General features: G+C 46.6%; 1 protein-coding gene across 12 annotated transcripts in view; it reads left to right on the forward strand.

Moving 5' to 3' along the window:
- Nucleotides 1-19,386, forward strand: part of NCOR2 (nuclear receptor corepressor 2) — a 446,369-nt gene that overhangs the window by 126,059 nt on the left and 300,924 nt on the right. For all 12 annotated transcript variants that reach the window (XM_075012373.1, XM_075012370.1, XM_075012376.1 and 9 more), the window contains exon 2: nucleotides 1,192-1,399. In XM_075012373.1, coding sequence (XP_074868474.1) covers nucleotides 1,295-1,399 — 105 coding nt within the window. In that variant the 5' untranslated portion in view covers nucleotides 1,192-1,294. The remainder of the gene's footprint in view (nucleotides 1-1,191; nucleotides 1,400-19,386) is intronic.

Genomic DNA, 19,386 nt, shown 5'->3' on the forward strand with positions numbered 1-19,386 from the left:
GCCAAATAAATGGCTGAAAATGTCCATAAAAATCAACAACTTGTAAATGTCTCTTTTGGGTGGCAAGGGGACTCTGGCTTGTTTTGGGCTTTTTTCGTTGTGTTGCCTGAGGAATTGTAACATCTGATGTCCCATTCAAGAGGTGGGTAACTGGAATGCAAGTGAAAATACACCCAGTCCAGTGCTGCGGTGGATTCCCTGTATTTGGTACTGATCCTGGTGGCTTAGTTCAGGGGTGCAAGGGGTTACACAGTACCATAATTTGTAAAGCGCTTTTAAAGAGAGTAACAGATGGGGCCTTCCTGCAAACGCGAACCTGGAAGGCACAGAGTCAGGATGGACTGAAGAGGTGGCAATGACAGGAGTCAACTTGTCCACATTGCAGCCAGGGTTCCCTCTTAATTTTTTCCATCTGTGGGTGGAATAAATTTTGTGTGCACCAAGGCATGTGCAAAGGTGCACTACCAGTAAAAACACACACTGCCGGCTGTCACTGTTCTGCTAATCAGCTGAGCAGCATCTGAATCTTTCCTGGGTGGCTGTCCAAGCACTCAGCTTACAGGCAACACTGCTCCCAAAGACTCATGGGCAAAGCCTGCTCTCCAGTGCTTCTCCCAGTCCAGTTTCAAATGACTCAGAGGAGTCCCGCCAGTTCTCTTCAGCCCCAGAGACTCTCTTCTTGACAGCTCAGCCTCAGTTTTCAGTTCCTTTCAGCACGCGTACAGTTATTTATAGTGGTGAGCTGCCTCTGGCTCTGAAGGAAGCAGTTAACACTTCAGTCTCTGTCTGTGGCAACATGGTCATCTCCCACGGGTAGCTGGCTGTGTTTGAGACTTAGGTCCTGCACACTGGTCCATGCAGACAGAATGCTGTGACAGTCAGCAGAACCCAAGCAAACTGCCTGCATGGTCAGGATCACTGTTGTACCCCATTCATAGTTTGTCAGCTGCTGGCATGCTCAGGCGAAATGCCTATGGCTAAATGAGCAAGAATAAACTCTTGCTTGGGCTGCGGTACAGTTGGAACATTCCTTCGTTACAGGACAAGGCAGTAGTACTCCATGAAGAAAAGTCCTTTTAAGAAAATAGCAGGCAGTGAGGTTTTTAGAAACCATTTGTGGCTTGACTTTGTCGTTTAGCTGGACTGTGGTTTGAGCAAGTTTTAATCTTCTGCTTTCCTGTTTCCTTGCAGTTGTAGGGTGACGTGGCCAACAGGCGCACAATGAAGAGTTCTTGGATTTCCTAGTGCTTTGAAACAGAGATTCAAAGGACACAAGCCTCCCATCTGCTTTGACATGTCTGGATCTACTCAGCCCGTGACACAGACCTGGCGAGCCACCGAGCCACGCTACCCCCCTCACGCCATGTCCTATCCTGTTCAGATCAGCCGGACCCATGCGGTAAGGCAAACCTCTCACTTTTCTCTGAACAGGCCTAGGACTGAGTGGCCCTGTTGGCCTGGACAGTAATTTGAATTTGGATGGCAGCTGTGGGGTGTTGAAGAGAATTGGAATGCGCTTCCTTCTCTGCTACTGGGATTTCTTTTTTTTCCTCTCTCCTATTCTCTCTCCTCCATCCTGAGCGGGCATAACATTTCCCCCTTCAGCTTACTTGGCCTCAGTCCTGCTCAGGGCTCTGGTTCATGGCTGTGCTCTTGGAAGCTTGGTGGGTCAGTGAGAAAACAACTAGTTAAAGGAACACGAGCGGGTGTTGGGAGTGGAGGGGAAGTGTGGTTAACCGCGTGTGTGGAATTCAAGGGCTCTGTCTCTGTCCCTTTTTGGCTCCGCTCTTACAATGCATGCTCAATCATGAGGGGGCTGGCATCCTTCCCTGAATGCAAATGTATGGCTTCCCAGCAAGCATGACCCTCTGCATTCGCCTCTGGTTGTGAGCTCTTGATATACTCTGGGGCAGACATCCAGCCATGCCAGGACACTGCCGTCAAATCAATCTGTTGTTTGCTTTGCAGTCCGGGAGCAGAGTCCCCTCTCTTTGTAGGGCTTCTGCTTTGGGTAGGCACCGCATGTTGTGCTGGGGAATGAGGAGTTGGTGCTATTTATATTTTCCCCACCCCGCAAACACTTAGGGTTTTTTCTCCTCCTGTAGGTGAAAGGTCTTTAGACTGGGGAATAAACTGGGACAGGGAATGGTAAAAGCATTGTGCCTGAGATGAACCACTCCAGGATCAAAGTCTGGATTTCCGGCTCTGAGTGCCCCGTGCTCTAACCTCATTGTGCCAAAACTTTCTCACTTGCCCTCCTGGGACACGCTGGAGGATTAGAAGGCCACCTGAGAGAGCCATACCTGACACAGAGGGAGGCAGGCTGCGTTTGGGGGCTCAGCCCAGAGTGGCCAGGGAGTGTACATAAATCAGTTGCCCTTTCTTAGCAAGATTTGCTATCAAAGCTGTTTTCCTCGATCCTGTTATCCTGAAGCCATGCAAGGCAGTGCTTCTAGTTGATTCGGTGCTGTCTAGGACGGGTTAATGGGTCCAAATCCCACTGCTCTGTACTTTTATCCCCCACCCCAGCTCACTCCCCCTGGATCTGTGAAGGGGTTAAATGTAAGATTGCAATGCAAAAGACTTTTCTGTAGTGGAACAGCTTCAACTGGGACAATCGGATTGAACAAATCTTGTTAGGCTGTTCTTTGGAGCCAGCACCTTAGTAAGTCCTAGCAAGGTGTTGGCAATGATAAAGGGGTTTTTAAACATTGCAGTGCAGGCAGGGTGACAGGGTCTGGTTTCGGGGTTAGCTGCATAAGAGGGAATCCCACTGAACTGCGAAAGCCCCATTGTGCTCAAGATCAAGGTTTGATGTGAAAGGCTTTAAATCCAGGAAATGTTGGGGAGAGGCTGAAATTCTCCTCTTCACCCCTCACTCTTGCTCTTGAGAGCACATCACATGAGGGAAGGACGGTGTGAGGGCAGGGCTGGGAAAGCTCTGTGGTGGAGAGAAGAGTTGTTTCAGCTCAGCTGCTTTGCTTGTACAGGTTGCTTGAGGTATTTCTTCTGCCCTCCTTTTAAATTCCACAACAGGGTTCCCTGTAATCTTATCCATCCATGGCCAGAATAAATTTTGTTATGTGCACCCAGGCATGTACGCATGTACATCACCAGTAGAAAAAACATGCCACCTGCTGCAGGAGCTCTGCTAATCATCTGGGCAGCACCTGAATCTCTCTGGGTGGCTGCCCAAGCGCTCAGCTTACAGGGAACACTGTCCACTGGGAGCCTCTTCATACAAGGTAACCAAGAAAACTCACGTGAGTCTTGACATGATTCTCCCTTCCACACGTGTTGTGTGGGGACACGTGAGGGGTTCAGCGCTCTCCCCTTTCTATTGGGCCATTGACGGAGCTGGCACTCCTAGCAATCCAGAACCTTGTGTGTATCCTCCAGGGCTTGGTAGCTGCACGCTAGGGTCTAATCTCATTGTAGTGGTGAAGAGCGGGAGAAGGGAATGCTCTCTCTGGTGGGATTCCTCCCCGCAGTCTCAGGGGAATTTTAGGCCCTGCTTGTGGTACAGCTTCCTCTCAGTTTGCTGCTGATGCAGGATGGTCATCAGCCTGTTTGGAAGGCTGAAGATCCCTTCTGCCCAGCCTGCAGCCTTTTATCTTGACCTTTGCTGGTCAACCAATTAGCCACAGCTGAGGAGGGAGCGGTTTTCTCTCGGGACCTCATATTGGCTATGACAGGATGTAGCTTATATGCCCCATCACAGTGCCATTTCACAAGGAGGCTGTGTGTATTGAACATGAGAGGCAAGTTCTGCCCTAAGCAGAAACTAGCTGTGAGTGTGGAGACTGGGGTGGGGAGACAAGTGTTCCAGGTTCACAATTTCAGAGCCTTTAAAGAGACTCGACTTGGAGTGTGGCCCCAGAAGTGGGTGAATGCTCAGGGCTGCGTATCTCTTCCAAGCCAGCTTTGCATTTCTCTTGGTGGCACCATCTAATAAAGTGAAGCCAGCCAGTTGAGCGTTAGATGCAAGTTGAAACCTGAGTGCTGTATTTTTTCCAGCCCGCCCTTCCTTGCTGGCTGACGTGAATGCTGTGTTTATTCCGCTGAGTTAAGGTTGGAGTGGTTTGCTGGCACAGCTTGTAAAGGCTATTTTTACCATTGCGTTAGATCTTCCAAAGTTATGTGACATGGTCGAGGTGCCCAGGAGCTGGACAAGCCTTGTTTTTAGACTGTAGACAGGCACTCAAAAGGATTCTTTCCTCCTGCATAGTGAAAACCGTCCTTCCCACTCTGTCCCCCTCCCCCTCTTGCAGCCTCCACCATGGCGTCAGTGAAGATACCTTGCCTCCCTTGATTCCCGTGTGCTCTGTTTTTAAATTCACATCTCACGTGACAGAGCTGGTACCTGGCCTTGGCTGTAGGGACAGAGCTCATCTCTGGTGGGCGCCATTGCAGAGAGAAGGGGCAGTTGATTGTTTTTGAAGTTGCCTTGCTCGTGTGTCCTGGCCAAGTCACTTTTGTCAAGGGCTGTCTGTGTGGCAAGAGCTAGTTTGGAAAGAGGCCGCAAAGGAACCTATCCAGTACTAATAAGTGTCTGCTGTTAATGATATTTGGATTCCAGTTTGCTGCGTCCTATGACAAGTTTTGCAAAAATAGGGTTCTAGTCCACGGTAAATTCATGACTTTTTAGTCTGCCTGGAGAATATTTTTGATTACATTAGTCGAGACTCTCCATTTCTTACATTTGTATGATGATTAGCACTCTGGTGCTTGGCTGTCTAGGTGTAGCCGTCATATAAGTAAATCCGTAGCTTTGTCTGTCAGTCAGTTGGCCTGTATTCACATACCGCAGCCCCAAGGAAACAGAGCATTGTAGAAACAGGCAGTTCAGAAATTAGCCTTAACGTTGTTTGAGGCTTTGAGAAACTACAGTGTGGAGAGATTTGAAATATTGTATCTGTTCTGTTTAGAGATGAGGCGGGTAAGAGGGAACACGGTAGGGACATACAGAACAATGGGAGATATAGAGAAAGTGAATGGGCACTTCTACGTCACTTTCTGATAAGGCAAAAAAGGGTTGTGTGTTTATTTTTACTCAGTGCCTGGTTATCTTGTGGAACTCCTTGCCACAAGGGTATCATTAAGACCGTGAGCTGAGAATTCGAAAAAAGGACTGGACATTTATTTGTCTAATGGGACCATACAGATTTACATTAGTAAGTACTTAAAAAGGAACCGCCCCCCCCGCCAACCCTTCCCCTTGCAAAGGGAGAAAGAACATAAACGCTCCTGTTTTACAGCGCTGCTTCCCAAATGATGTTCTGTGGAGGGAACCCTGTGGTGCCACTAAGTTAAAATAAGGTTTCCATGAGAAAATCCCATTACAATAGCTGACTCCTCTGCAGCTCCCTGCCCAGCTGCCACTGAAACTGTAGAACTTAATTAAATTGGTTTAACGTCTGGCCGGGTGGTGGGAGGGATCTGGCCATTAAACCAATTGAATTTAGTTCCATTATTTCAGTGGTGGCAGGGCAGGGAGCCACAGAGAGCCCCTCACTTGCTCATCTCACCCCCACCAGCCTTCCTTCCTCTGGGTCCATGTGGCCGCCTGATGTAGGCTCCCCAGCCAGCACCACAGATGGGTTAGTCCTGGGGCTGGCTTGGGCCTGAGAGGGGTTATATCTGGGGATGGTGGTGTGGGTATGGGTGTGGAGGGGGACAGAGCCTGGGAATGGGGTTCCACAAAATTCTTTCATGTTTGAAAGGGTTTCATGGCCAAATAAAACTGGGGAAACTCTCTGGTTTATAGTATAAACTAACCTCACATACATACATACAGGGTTAAGAAGAAATGCCCTGTATAGGTAGGTAGATTAGTCTATCATAGCCCTCGTCAGAGTTCCTTTCACCTTCCTGGGGAGTGAGAGACCAGATGCCAGGTGAACCCACTGGTCCGGCATATTATGCCATCCCTGTATTGCTCACTTTCGCCACATTTAAAATAAATTAGCTGCAACCTCTTTAAAAATGTGGGTGGTGGTAATGGGAAAGACGAAAGCCTTTTCTTTTTTTCAGTCCAGATTCACCACCTGGGATTATCTGATATAGATGTGTGAACAATCCCTACCTCTACTCCCAAGTGCACTGAATCATTGTGGGCCAAGCCAAAGGGGACAGCAGAGCATTTTCCGCAGTAACGATGAGCTGGGGTAGCCTAATGTGTGGCTGTCTTGTTGATGGCTGTTTTGCCCAGCTCCTGGATGGAGGAATTGTTTATTGACTGTCCCGTGGTGACCTTCAGCTAGAGGTGAGAGTGGTATGCGTAACGGTCCAGTGTGTCACGAGCTCTCTCGAAGGACATTCATTTTCTGTCAACCCGCAGATATTTTCTGTAACTAGATCAGTTAGAATGCAAGAAGGTCCCACTGTGTCAGACCACTGATCCACCTAGCCGGTATCCTGTCTTCTCACGGGGCTGGTGCCAGATGCTTCAGAGGGAATGAAAATAAGAGGGCAATTTTGAGCAGTCTACCCCCGGACATTGAGTGCCAGCTTCTGGCAGATTTCCTTTCATAGGCTTGCCTCCATCTCTCCCTGTACAGCCCCCAGTAATCTGTCCTCAAGGGTCTCACTCTTCACATCCCGACTCATATCTCTGTGGTGTCCTCCTTTATGTTCTTCACTGGGTCGTGCCCTGCTGGGCCGTTACTGCAGGAATGACTGGGAGCTGGGCCTGAGGTGAGGGAACCTGCATGACAGGACTAGCTAGGCGGGGGGGCGGGTTAAGCTTTCCCCAGAGTGTTGCCATCGCCCAGGCTGCAGGTCAGGGTGGATAGCTGGAAGTCAGGGCCACCCTGCAGAGTCCTAGCCCCCACCTGACTAACACGCAGCCCCAGTCCCCTCACTCTCAGGAGGAGTCACTGGATGGGAGCCTGGCCCTGGCCCCCTCAGGTGGAGCCATTGGCTGGGGAGTGCTGCCCAGTAGCAGCATCACCCTCATGGCCATGGGTGAACCAGATAACACCCCTCGCCCCTTCTCAGCCCCCTGCCCTAAGACCCCTCTTCTAACTTTTGCACCTCCCACCTGTTTGACTTCTGCACCATCCAGCCTCTGCCCCGCCTCATCCCTGAGCCCTCACTCCAGTCTTGGTTTTTCTTCATTTGTTTGGGGTGGGAAAAAAATACAATCACTGGGGGGAAAAAGCCTGTACAGTTTTCATTTATTTTCAGAAAATTACTTCAGTTAAAGAGCTGAGCAAAGCCAACTACATCTGCTAGTGCAGTAATAAATAATACTGTGTGGGCCTGATGTTGCACCTGGCAAAGTCAGTGGTAGAACTCCTATTGACTTGAGTGAAAGCAGGATGTGGTCCATAACCTCTGCTGAGCAGCTGAGCACATCATGTGTCTACCCCTTGCCTCAGGTTCATCCTCTTGTGAAGCTACCATTCTGTAACCACAGTTCTGTGTCTCTAGTGGACTAGCTTGGAATCAAAACTCTTGCTACAAGTGCCTGTTCTTTAAGGTCTAAGACCTCCCTACATGTTGAAATTCTCTAGTCAGGCACTCTGGGGGGCCCGACCGGTGCTGAACTATGGGAGGTCTAGCACCATTACCAACTCTTCCACCGTTTAACTGGGCCCTTAGAAGACATTTAGGGGTAAATTGGTGCCAGATAACAGCTGAGAACACTGAGAGCCAGGAGTGGTGGCTGATAAACTTTAAGGGACCATAGGACATGTAGTCACATTCATGATAAGTGGACAGCTGGTTAACTAAAATCATGCCAGACCACAGATGTTGCCAGATCAGAGTGTGCCGGAATAGAGAGAGAGAGAGTCTGTATCTTGGGGAAGTTCCAAATAGGTGATCATAATGATCCCTTCTATCTTTGACATCTATGAGTCTACCCCAGTGATGTCCCTTAGAAACGGTGCTCTGTCAGCTCTGACCTTCCAGTTTAGCAGGGTGCTGGAGGTTGCCTTCGTACCCAGCCAAGCAGAATCAAGAGAGATTGGCAAATACATGCCAGCACATTGATTTTAAATTGTTGGAGAGAAATTAAATGGGGTTCAATTGGAACTAATCAGTGCAGTCTCCACCTGTTTTCCACCTGCAAAATAATAGCATATATCGAATCCAAAAGCGTACAGGTTGGTCTATGCACATCTTTGTCCGAAACTACAGACCTGGTAATAATTCTCTCTGCTAGCTATTTTGGTGTGACTCTCTGAATGGCTATTTTTGTTTTGGGTTGTGAGTGTCCTATTTTTGATGTTCTTTCACCAATTCTGAATTGTGTCACCATAGGGTCCTCAAAATCTGAAATAAGTGTCTGCACCCAGACTTGTACTGCAATCAGGTTCTTGCTTTGTTTCTAGTGTGCCGTAAAGGCAAGTGCTTGGCCACTGTGGTGTAGTTGGTCCATTGGCATTTTGTTACTTGCTCTGACACTGAACCATGACTGGGGAAGTTGTGAGCCCTTCTGGTTCTTTCATTGGCCCTGAGCATGGTTCATGGGAAAAAATGTACGTCTCCAGTGTTAATTTCATTTTGGATTAGTAAAGGTAGTAGTAGGGTCGCAAAAATCATGAACCTAAGGTTCGCGAAATCAAGTGGTTGCTAACAGCCGCTTCCCTGGGCTTCGGGACACGGAATGCTGGCAGCCGCCACTTCCCAGTGCTCCGGGGTGGAGAGCGCTGGCAGCCGCCACTTCCCTGGGGCCTCAGGCAGGGAGCGCTAGCAGCTGGGCTCCAGGCAGGAGTGGCAGTCATGAAATTCAACATTCTCGAGGGCTCTCAACACGGAGCCCTCCCGTATGTGGAGACCCTACTGTAATACGTTACTGTACAACCAACCTCAACAGAACAGTTTGTTTTGGTGGATTCTTCGTTGTTGTTGGCAAATCCGTCAGCACATTCTTGATCAGTCTGGCTCCTCTTAATTCTTACGGGAGGCTGTGTTTAATTAATCTGCTCGACTAATTGGTACATGTGGGAGCAATATCCCCCTAGAGCAGGGACAGTCAGTAGGTGGACTACAGGCCAAATCTGGACTGCCCGATGGTTTTGAATGGAGTCCCAGTACCCTTCATTTACTACTTAAGGTTCATTAAGTTATTTTCTCAGGCACCTGGAGGTGACTATACCATGATAAAGAAATTTGGACCATGATGGAAGAGTAGCCAATTATCCTGCCTTTTGAGTATATATTTCTGTATCAGATTTCATAAGCTAGGCAGGGTCAGCCTGGTGAGGGCTTCTTAGTCATGCAGTTGTTGTCTCTGCATGACTTCCCAAGGGTGCTCCTCTGTATTAATAACGAATCAGTACCCTGAAGTGTGACATTAGCTGGACACAGTGGTGCTGGAGGATCTTGTCCCTGGGGGAGGCATAGAACTGTGAAGTACTGACTACTTGTGATCATTTCACTGGAACTTCTCCCAACAGCAGGGGTGCTCTTGCCAAAATCGAGTCAGCGTAATTATGCTCTCCCTGCCTGTTCTCCTAGTAGTTTTGAACATGGCAAGGTAACCCAGATGGCCTATCCTGAAAAACTGTTGTACAGGGCTGTAGGTTGACAGCATGGCGGAGTTGCAGATGTCTATATTTTAGAGATGGTTCAAAGGGTCCGTTTATAAAAAAATCTCTGAGGGGATAGGCAGTTCTATAGCACCTTAAAGACTAACAAATGTATTTATTAATTAATGAGCTTTGATGGGTAAGGCCTAGTAAAATCTGAGGAAGTGAGTCTTACTTATGAAAGCTCATTTACCTAATAAATAAATTTGTGGGCCCTTAGGGTGCTACAGGACAGCTTATTGTTTGTGAACCTACAGACTAACATGGCTACAGACAGAAGAACTCTCCTGATTCACAAACCGGTCACTCAACAATTTAATGGAGTGGGCCATTCTGTTAATGACTTAAAAGTTTGCATTTTAATGAAGAGGAATTTTCAGAACAGTCTGCGAAGAGAGGCTTCTGAACTCTCTCTTAGATTTAAATTCGACACGTTAACATGTGGTTTGAACCAAGATGTGAATTTTCCAGATCATTATAGGGGCTCTTTTGCATACTTGGCTTAATCTAATTCTTGACCTCCCTCCCCCCGGCCCCCTGCTCTCTGATTTGCTCACCTTGATCATTTTTTTCTGATTTGTCACCCTTGATTACTTTTTTGGTTCTCTGTGCCTTAAATATTGAGTCTGTTCTGGTATGGCTATGGTCTGAAGAGGTGGGTCTGTCCCATGAAAGTTCATCACCTAATAAATTATTTTGTTAGTCTTTTGAAGTGCTACTGGACTGCTCTTTTTTTGTTTTGATAGTATATACACTAGCACGGCTTTCTCTCTGTTACTATTCCTCTATGGCTACTGCTCTGAGTCGTTGAGGTGAGTGTCTGAGGAGTGCTTCATGCATGATAAATGTGAGGTGCTGTTGTTTATTGGTATTACTGACGAGTGGAGAGGCAGTGAATAATTTTACCTCTAGAACCACAATGTTTGTCTGCATCAAACACCATCCTGTCCCCAAGCTGCTCAAAGCTCCTTCCTCCCACATCCCAGCAGTCCCCAAAAGCAAAGAGATTCCCAGTACCAGCTGCACAGCAGTGTTGGAGGCTGTTCAAATTCCACACAAGATGTTCTCATCTGTCAGAGTCCTTGCTATAATCCTGGGCCTCAGGGTTTATTGGCGTTCTGAAGACTGATTGGAAATTAAAAAACAAAACAAAACCTTAGAACTGAAATGGCGACTTTGATCAACCGCTCACTGAAATAATCTCTCTGGAAAAGTGGCTTTAGATTTCAGATGCGACATTATGTGAGCTGTGAACTGCACAGTGGTGGCATGTTTAATTGATTTCTGCTTTGGGCTGGGATAGCTTGAAAACAAAGGAGAAAGAACTCCTGATTCCCAGCTCTATATTCTCTCTCCTTGCCAGGAAAGACCAAGCTTCTGGCACCTGGTTTTCACAATGCATTTTCATTGTTTTTCATTTATTTAAAGTGATCTGGTGCAAATTTCCACTTTTGCTTTTTAACCATGAATCTACAGTTCAGTGGACTTACTAAATTTGTTTAGTAACCATATGGAATGGTTCCTTCCATTTAAAACCACCACGTGGGTTAACCTTGCAACTTAGGCTATGTCTACATCCCCCTGGAAGATGGACCCATTCAGGGTTGATTTTCCAGCATTCAATTTCACGCATCTGGTAGGGACATGTGAAATTGACCTGCTAACTCTTGCTAGGTGGTCAGTATTTTGAGGAGTAAGGGAGGTCAACCTTCGGCAGTGAGGACAGCCAGGTAAGTTGATTGCAGATAAGTAAATTCTAGCTATGCTACTGTCATATCTAGAATTGCATATCTGAAATCGACATACTTGTCTGGTGTAGATACAGCCAAAGACCTTCAAGTGACCCTGTTGGAGCTCTGCCTCGTTACAGCTCTCAGCAGTGGTGACCGGATCTCTTCAGGCCCATTCCTTAATTGGCTAAAGGCATTTTCACTGAGTTGCATAGTGAGGTAGCCGTGTTAGTCTGTATTCTATCAAAACAGAACAACAGTCATGTAGCACTTTAAAGACTAACAAAATAATTTATCAGGTGATGAGCTTTCATGGAACAGACACACTGCTACAGAGCAATGTTTGTCTGCCTCAAACACCAATCTGAAGAAGTGGGTCTGTCCCACGAAAGCTGATGAATTATTTTGTTAGTCTTTAAAGTGTTACTGGACTGCTGTTTTGTTTTCACTGAGGTGAATGCCACTCTTCTTTGACCCCCAGATTGTGGCCTCAATGCTTCCTTTTCCCACCGTTTGGCCCAAATGATGCCTACACAATGGAGAACTTGGCTGGGGCTTCTAGAATGGCAATAGGAGGTAATATAATAAAGACCAATGATGAGACAACTGCACAGATAAAGCAGCCATGAGAGAGAGAGGGGGAGAGAATAGGTAGGAAGCCTTCCTGGAAGTAGTGTGTATAGGGAAGTGAGGACTGGGGATTTCTTGGCAAACTTAGCATGTGGGTAGTGATGGAGGTTATGATAGGAAAAAGAATTAGAAGTGAGATGGGGAATCAGAAATTTAAAGCAGAGGTGCTTAAATTGCAGAAGAGATTTGGGGAGCGCCAAGATTCTTCAATAGAGTCATGAAGGTGAGGTGAGGAGCTGGATTCTGTGCATTAAAGGAATGAGACTGAAGGGTGTGGTGGAGGCTGGAGACTTAAGCTTGCATTGTGTGACCACAAGAGATGCTGGAAAGCCGAGTGCCGGCACTGGGGGATTTTACAGGATGATTCTGGTGGGCAAGAGATGGAAATCCCCAGCAAAAGGCTGTGTTTTAATTGTTGTTGTGCATGACTCAGAGATGGGGAGGGGAGCGCAGGACCCAGCAGAAGCTCTGGACAAAAAATTCTTCTGGAGCATCTCCAAACAAAGGCAATCATAAATCGTTTGTTTGCAGACGCCTCTCTGGTTCTGTCTGCCATCTGCCTGAGGCTTGACTGCTCAAATCTGGCAGCAGTTCTCAGGGCTGTTGCAGCTAGTTACTGGGACCCAGCAGAAAAGTCAGAAAAACATGAAAGCTGTTCCCTGGGACAGTGGTTGTTTTCATTGAATGGACTGTTCAGCATGGCTGGGAAGAATGCCGCTGAAATTCACAGTTCTTTGGGAGGAAAAAAAAAAATTGAAGATGTCTGCACTGCTGGGCAGCTGGTACATACGCTGCTCGGGATGGCAACAAAAGCCCACTCAGTGGAGAGAGGGCAGCGGAAAACAATGCCTTCCAGGAGCAGGCCATGTGCTGTGTGTGGTCACTTTCTGAAACCAAAAGCTGAGCTGACAATCTTTGGGAGACTGGTGGAACAATAAGGATGTTGTGTGAAGCACATGTTGTATCCCTGTAGACAAGATAACAGCGTGGTAATTCAACCAAGTGTTTATTACTAACCTTATCTCAAACAGCATATTTGATTATGGAGGAGGAGAAGTTATTGCTTTATTTATTTTTTTTAATATGTCTAATCTCTGGATATTCAGATGGCTGGAGGGCGGACAGTGCTGAATTGAGCTGACCTGTTTGATCAAGAGCTTCCTTTTGTTTCTGGGAAATCAGTTGCAGATGTTTTGTCCAATCCCCAAGACAGTGAATCATTACAGAAGAAGCCATCTGAGTCTAGCTACATAGCAACTACAGTGTGGGCTGCCTTTATCTCCACAACAAATTGCCCCTAATTCACTGCAGAAAGACATCCACAGACAGCAGTCAGTATCTTCCTTGATTAGAGTGAAGAGTTATAGGAGATAAGGTGATCCCAGTTATAGAGCAAGACTTTGAGTAATTTATTTTTAAAATGAGTCTTTGAGCTCTTTTCTACTGTGGAATGTTTTCAGTTCCCTCTTCTGGCTCTAGCTGCAAGGATGTTATCATGTTGTTTGTTCCTGAACTTGACCTAAATAGTAACCTTAAGCTGCAGTGTATCTCTGAACAATTTCCAGACCTGTATACGCCTGATGCCGGTGTTTGAAGGGATGCGAGAGCTGTTGCCTGATGGACAATGCCACATTGAGCACTTCTATGAATTGCAAAATGCTGCAGGTTTTGGGTTTTTTTTTTTTTTTTGTTTGTTTTCTTTAAAGCAACTCTTGATGTGGAAACTTGGTGAGATCCTGTTTTGGGTCCTTGGGTTTCCTCTGCTTGCTTAACAGCAGCTGGTAGTAAACAAAAGGCTGTGCTAGCAGCATTGTTTGTGCATCCCTAGCAACCAGGAATGAAATGCCAATGAGCCACCTGAACCTCTGGAGCTAGGTTTCAAGGAGAGGGGAAGTGACTCAGCTGGTCAGTTACCCACCAAGGTGCTGTAGGTTGATGCCTGATCCAAACTGCTCCTGTATTATGAGAAGCACAGGGTACAGTTCAAGTCCAGTCTTGCTCTTCTCCCATACCCGCGGGACAGTTCCTTCCTACGTGCTCTGACCGTAACCATGGGACAGTGTCCTGGGATGCTGCTGGAAGACCTGAAGCATGTAGACATGCTGGTCATGCTATATAGCTTCAACTTGGATATGATCCCTCAGTATATATCCCATACAGGAGAGGGTGGTGGAGAGAGAGGAAGGGGTCCCCCATAAAGAGTGGGTATGGAGGGGGGTGGGCAGAAGAAGAGGGGGTGGAGGGGGTTGGCTTTCGTTGGTGGTGCCTTGTTGCCAGCTAGAATGAAGGAACATTTAGTTGTTTCTGTATCTGTGTGTATTCACCCAGGGCCCAAATTTGGTCTGTTTGCTAAATTTGGCTAGCAGTGGGGAGGGGAGGAAGTCCTGTAATGGTGCATCACCAGCCCAGTAGCAGAGGGGAAGGGGATACCCCGCCATGCTCAGAGTTGGAACCAGAGCCAAACATTCCTTTTTAATCATGACCCCTCCCTTCAAAGAGCCAGCCAACCACCCTATCCAACTCAGATTCCATGCAGGGTAATAGAGCTCTAACCCTTCGCCACCCCAGCCACCCAATTGGCCACGAATACCTTCGAGCATCCATCCAGGGTCAATCTTGCTTTTGCCAGCAGTGCCGCTCTTACAGCTTGGTGATGGAGGAGCAGCCAGAGGCCAGGAATCCAGAGCTGTTGCCAGCATGCTCTTCTGAATGAATGGGAGCATCACCTCTCCCACTGTGCAGCGAGGGCTCAAGGCTAGTCTGCTGTCTCACTATGGGTGCTGAGAGAACCCACTGGTGTCAGACAGCATCATGGCACTGCTAAGATGTTTAGTTATTTCCCAGTCCCCCATTTTTTTGGTCTGTTTTGTACTCTGAAAATTGGCTTTCTTTGGGTAAAGGCTAAAAAGCACACATCATGGTTCGTGAGGCAATAGATGTGCGGCCCAGGCCTCTCCAAACACCCAGGAGTTTAAAATAGGTCATGCTTGATGTGGAAAAAAGATATTGGTATTGGATCAACAGCCCTGGAGACCAAAATCCTCCAGCATGAGTAGCAGCATTCCAGGCTTCTCCCAACTCCTCCTCTTGTCCGATGTGCCATGACCTTCAGTGAGAGGCTTCCTGCCTGGATGAGACAGTAGTTGGGTAAGTGAAGTTCTAGGTTGTTTTGCTCAGTCTGTCCTGTGTTTGCTGCTGAGCATGTGTAAGCTTCTTAGAATGTCACCCATGAGGATTTGCAGCAGGAGTGCTGGTGTCCATGGTGTGTTGGCCTGTGGCTCAGGGGATTGAGCTCAGCTGAACGCCTTCTGTATTGACTTCCAACTCGCAGTTGCTGATGGCATAGGCTGTGTTCTGAAGTGGAGATCTGTTAGGTCGGATCAGAACAGAAAGGCAGTCATGTGCAACTTGAAAGACTAACAAAATAATCAAAAACAAAAAGCAGTCAAGTAGCACTTTAAAGACTAGCAAAATAGTTTATTAAGTGAGCTTTCGTGGGACAGACCCACTTCTTCAGACCATAGCCAGACCAGAGCAGACTCAATATTTAAGGCACAGAGAACCAAAAACAGGAAGCAAGGAGGACAAATCAGAAAAAGATAATTGAGGTGAGCAAATCAGAGAGTGGAGGGGTGGGGGGGAAGGTCAAGAATTAGATTGAGCCAAGTATGCAGACGAGCCCTATAGTGACTTAGAAAGTTCCCATCACAATTTAAACCATGTGTTAATGTGCCGAATTTGAATATAAAAGCCAGCCTGGCCGCTTCTCTTTCCAAAACGGTGCGATAATTCCTTTTCAGTAACACACATACGTTTAGGTCATTGACAGAATGCCCCATTCCATTAAAATGTTGACTAACTGGTTTGTGGATCTGGAGTGTTTTTGATGTCTGTTTTGTGCCCGTTGACCCTTTGTCTAAGAGAGTTAGAAGTCTGTCCAATATACAAAGCATCTGGGCATTGTTGGCACATGATGGCATATATGATGTTAGTAGAGGAGCATGAGGAAGTGCCTGTGATTCTGTGAGTAACCTGGTTAGGTCCAGTGATGGTATTTCCAGAGAAGATATGTGGACAAAGCTGGCAGCAGGCTTTGTTGCAGGGAAAGGTTCCAGGACTGGTATTCCTGGGGTATAGACGGTGGTTGTTAGTGAGGATCCTCATGAGGTTGGGAGGTTGTCTGTAGGAGAGAACAGGCATGTCACCCAGGGCCTTCTGGAGTGTAACATCCTGATTAAGGATAGGTTGTAGGTCTTTAATAATTCGTTGCAGTGGTCTGAGTTGGGGGCTGTAGGTGATGACCAGTGGTGTTCTGTTCTTGGCTTTTTTGGGCCGATCTTGGAGTAGCTGGTCTCTGGGTATGCGTCTGGCCCTGTCAATTTGTTTTTTTTTTACTTCTCCTGGTGGGTAATTCAGGTTTATGAATATTTGGTAAAGTTCTTGGAGTTTTTGGTCTCTGTCAGTTGGATCAGAGCAAATGCGATTGTTCCTAAGAGCTTGACTGTAAACAATGGATCTAGTCACATGTGCAGGATGGAAACTAGAAGGGTGTAGATAAGTATAGTGATCAGTAGGTTTTCGGTACAGTGTGGTACTGATCAGGCCATCCTTGATTAGTACTGTAGTGTCCAGGAAATGTGTCTCTTGCATGTGGTAATGGAGGCATAATTTGATGGTGGGGTGTAGATTGTTAAAGTCTCTGTGGAATTCTTCTAGAGCCTCTGTACTATGGGTCCAAATCATAAAGATGTCATTAATGTATCTTAAGTAGAGGAGTGGTAATAGGGGATGAGAGCTGAGGAATCGTTGTTCCAGGTCAGCCATAAATATATTAGCATATTGTGGGGCCATGCGGGTGCCCGTAGCAGTTCCACTAATCTGGAGGTATAAATTGTCCCCAAAACAGAAATAATTGTGTGTGAGAACAAAGTTACAGAGGTCAGACACCAGATTGGGTGTGGTGGCATCAGGGATGGTGTTCCTGATTGCTTGTAATCCATCTTTATGTGGAATATTAGTGTACAGAGCCTCTACATCCATTGTGGCAAGGATGGCGTTATCAGGAACTTTTCCGATGTTTTGTAATTTCCTCAGGAAGTCAGTGGTATGTCGGATATAGCTGGGAGCGTTGGTGGCATAGGGTTTGAGGATGGAGTCCACGTAACTGGATAGTCCGGTGGTAAGGGTGCCAATACCTGAAATGATAGGGCGTCCAGGGTTTCCAGGTTTGTGGATTTTGGGAAGTAAATAGAATAATCCAGGCTGCGGCTCAGATGGTGTGTCTGAGTGAATGAGGTCCCGAGTAGCAGCAGGGAGTTCCTTCAGTAGTTGTTGTAATTTTCTTTGGAATTCCAAAGTGGGATCAGAGGAGAGAGGTCTGTAAAATGTGGTGTTGGAGAGTTGTCTGGCTGCCTCCTGTTCATAGTCTGACTTATTCAGGATGACAACAGCACCCCCTTTGTCAGCTGGTTTGATTATGATGTCTGGGTTATTTTTGAGACTCTGGACAGCATGGTGTTCAGCATCGTTGAGATTGTGTCTCATTTGGCATTGTTTGTGTATAATGTTGACCTGAGCACGGTTGCGGAAGCACTGTACATAGAAATCCAGACTTTCACTACGACCCTCAGGGGGAGTCCACATAGAGTTCTTCTTCTTCTTCTTCTTTTGTGGTTGGTAGGGGGGGTTGAGAGAGTCAGACTGTTGTTCATAGGTGTGCTGGAAAAATTCCTTTAGACTGAAGCAGCGAAAGAAGGCTTCAAGGTCACCACAGAATTGTATTAAGTTCGTGGAAGAGGTAGGGCAGAAGGAAGGACCCCGGGATAAGAGAGACTCCTCTGCTGGGCTGAGTTGGTAGTTTGAAAGGTTAACAATGTTGTTGGTTGAGCTACTGTTATTGTGGTTGAAGTATCCTGAGGACTGAAGCAATGAAGAAAATTTATTCTCTTTTCTTTTTTGTAGAAAGAGAAAGTGTGTTTTATAAATATCTTGTCTGGCACTGGTAAAGCCTCGTACTGTGGGGTCATGCATGGATGCCTGTTGATGATAATTTCAAGTTCAGAGAGTTCATTTTTGATCATCTTTTGTTTATTGTAAAGCATTTTGATCAAGTGGTTCCTCAGTTTCTTAGAGAGCGTGTTGCATAGTATGTTGATTGTAATGGGTTTTTCACTGTCAGTCCCTTGGGTACAATGTCCATTTTCTTGCATTTGGAGAGAGAGATGATGTCTGTCTGTAGGAGAGAACAGGCATGTCACCCAGGGCCTTCTGGAGTGTAGCATCCTGATTAAGAACAGGTTGTAGGTCTTTAATAATTTGTTGCAGTGGTCTGAGTTGGGGGCTGTAGGTGATGACCAGTGGTGTTCTGTTCACTGGTCATCACCTACAGCCCCCAACACAGACCACTGCAACAAATTATTAAAGACCTACAACCTACCCTTAATCAGGATGCCATACTCCAGAAGGCCCTGGGTGACATGTCTGTTCTCTCCTACAGACAACCTCCCAACCTCATGAGGATCCTCACTAACAGCCACAGTCTATACCCCGGAAATACCAGTCCTGGAACCTTTCCCTGCAACAAAGCCCGCTGCCAGCTTTGTCCACATACTTCTCTGGAAATACCATCGCTGGACCTAACCAGGTTACTCACAGAATCACGGGCACTTCCTCATGCTCCTCTCCTAACATCATATATGCCATCATGTGCCAACAATGCCCAGATGCTTTGTATATTGGACAGACGTCTAACTCCCTTAGACAAAGGGCACAAAACACACATCAAAACACTCCAGATCCACAAACCAGTTAGTCAACATTTTAGTGGAATGGGGCATTCTGTCAATGACCTCAAGGTATGTGTGTTACTGAAAAGAAATTATCGCTCCTTTGTAGAAAGGGAAGTGGACGAACTGACATTTATATTCAAATTCAGCACATTAACACATGGTTTAAATCGTGATGTGAACTTTCTGAGTCACTATAGGGGCTCGTCTGCATACCTAACTCAATCTAATTCTTGATCTTCCCCCCCCACCCCTCCACTCTCTGATTTGCTCACCTTGATTATCTTTTTCTGATTTGTCCTCCTTGCTTCCTGTTTTTGGTTCTCTGTGTCTTAAATATTGAGTCTGTTCTGGTCTGGCTATGGTCTGAAGAAGTGGGTCTGTCCCACAAAAGCTCACGTAATAAACTATTTTGCTAGTCTTTAAAGTGCTACTTGACTGCTTTTTGTTTTGATAGCGTATAGACTAGCACGGCTTCCTCTCTGTTACTGTTTAACAAAATAAATGTATTAGGTGATGAGCTCTCGTGGGGCAGACCCTTTCTGAAGTTACAGACTAACACAGCTACTCTGTAACTGTTACGTAAGATGGGAGACAAAGGGAGATTGGATTACTTGGCAAAGCAAGTGCAGGCCCCGGGAGGAAGAATGATTTAGTCGACAGGCTGTGAGCCTGGGACACAGGAGGCTTGAGGTGAATTCC

Source organism: Carettochelys insculpta, chromosome 18 (assembly GCF_033958435.1).
Source record: "Carettochelys insculpta isolate YL-2023 chromosome 18, ASM3395843v1, whole genome shotgun sequence".
NCBI classification, from domain to species: domain Eukaryota; kingdom Metazoa; phylum Chordata; order Testudines; family Carettochelyidae; genus Carettochelys; species Carettochelys insculpta.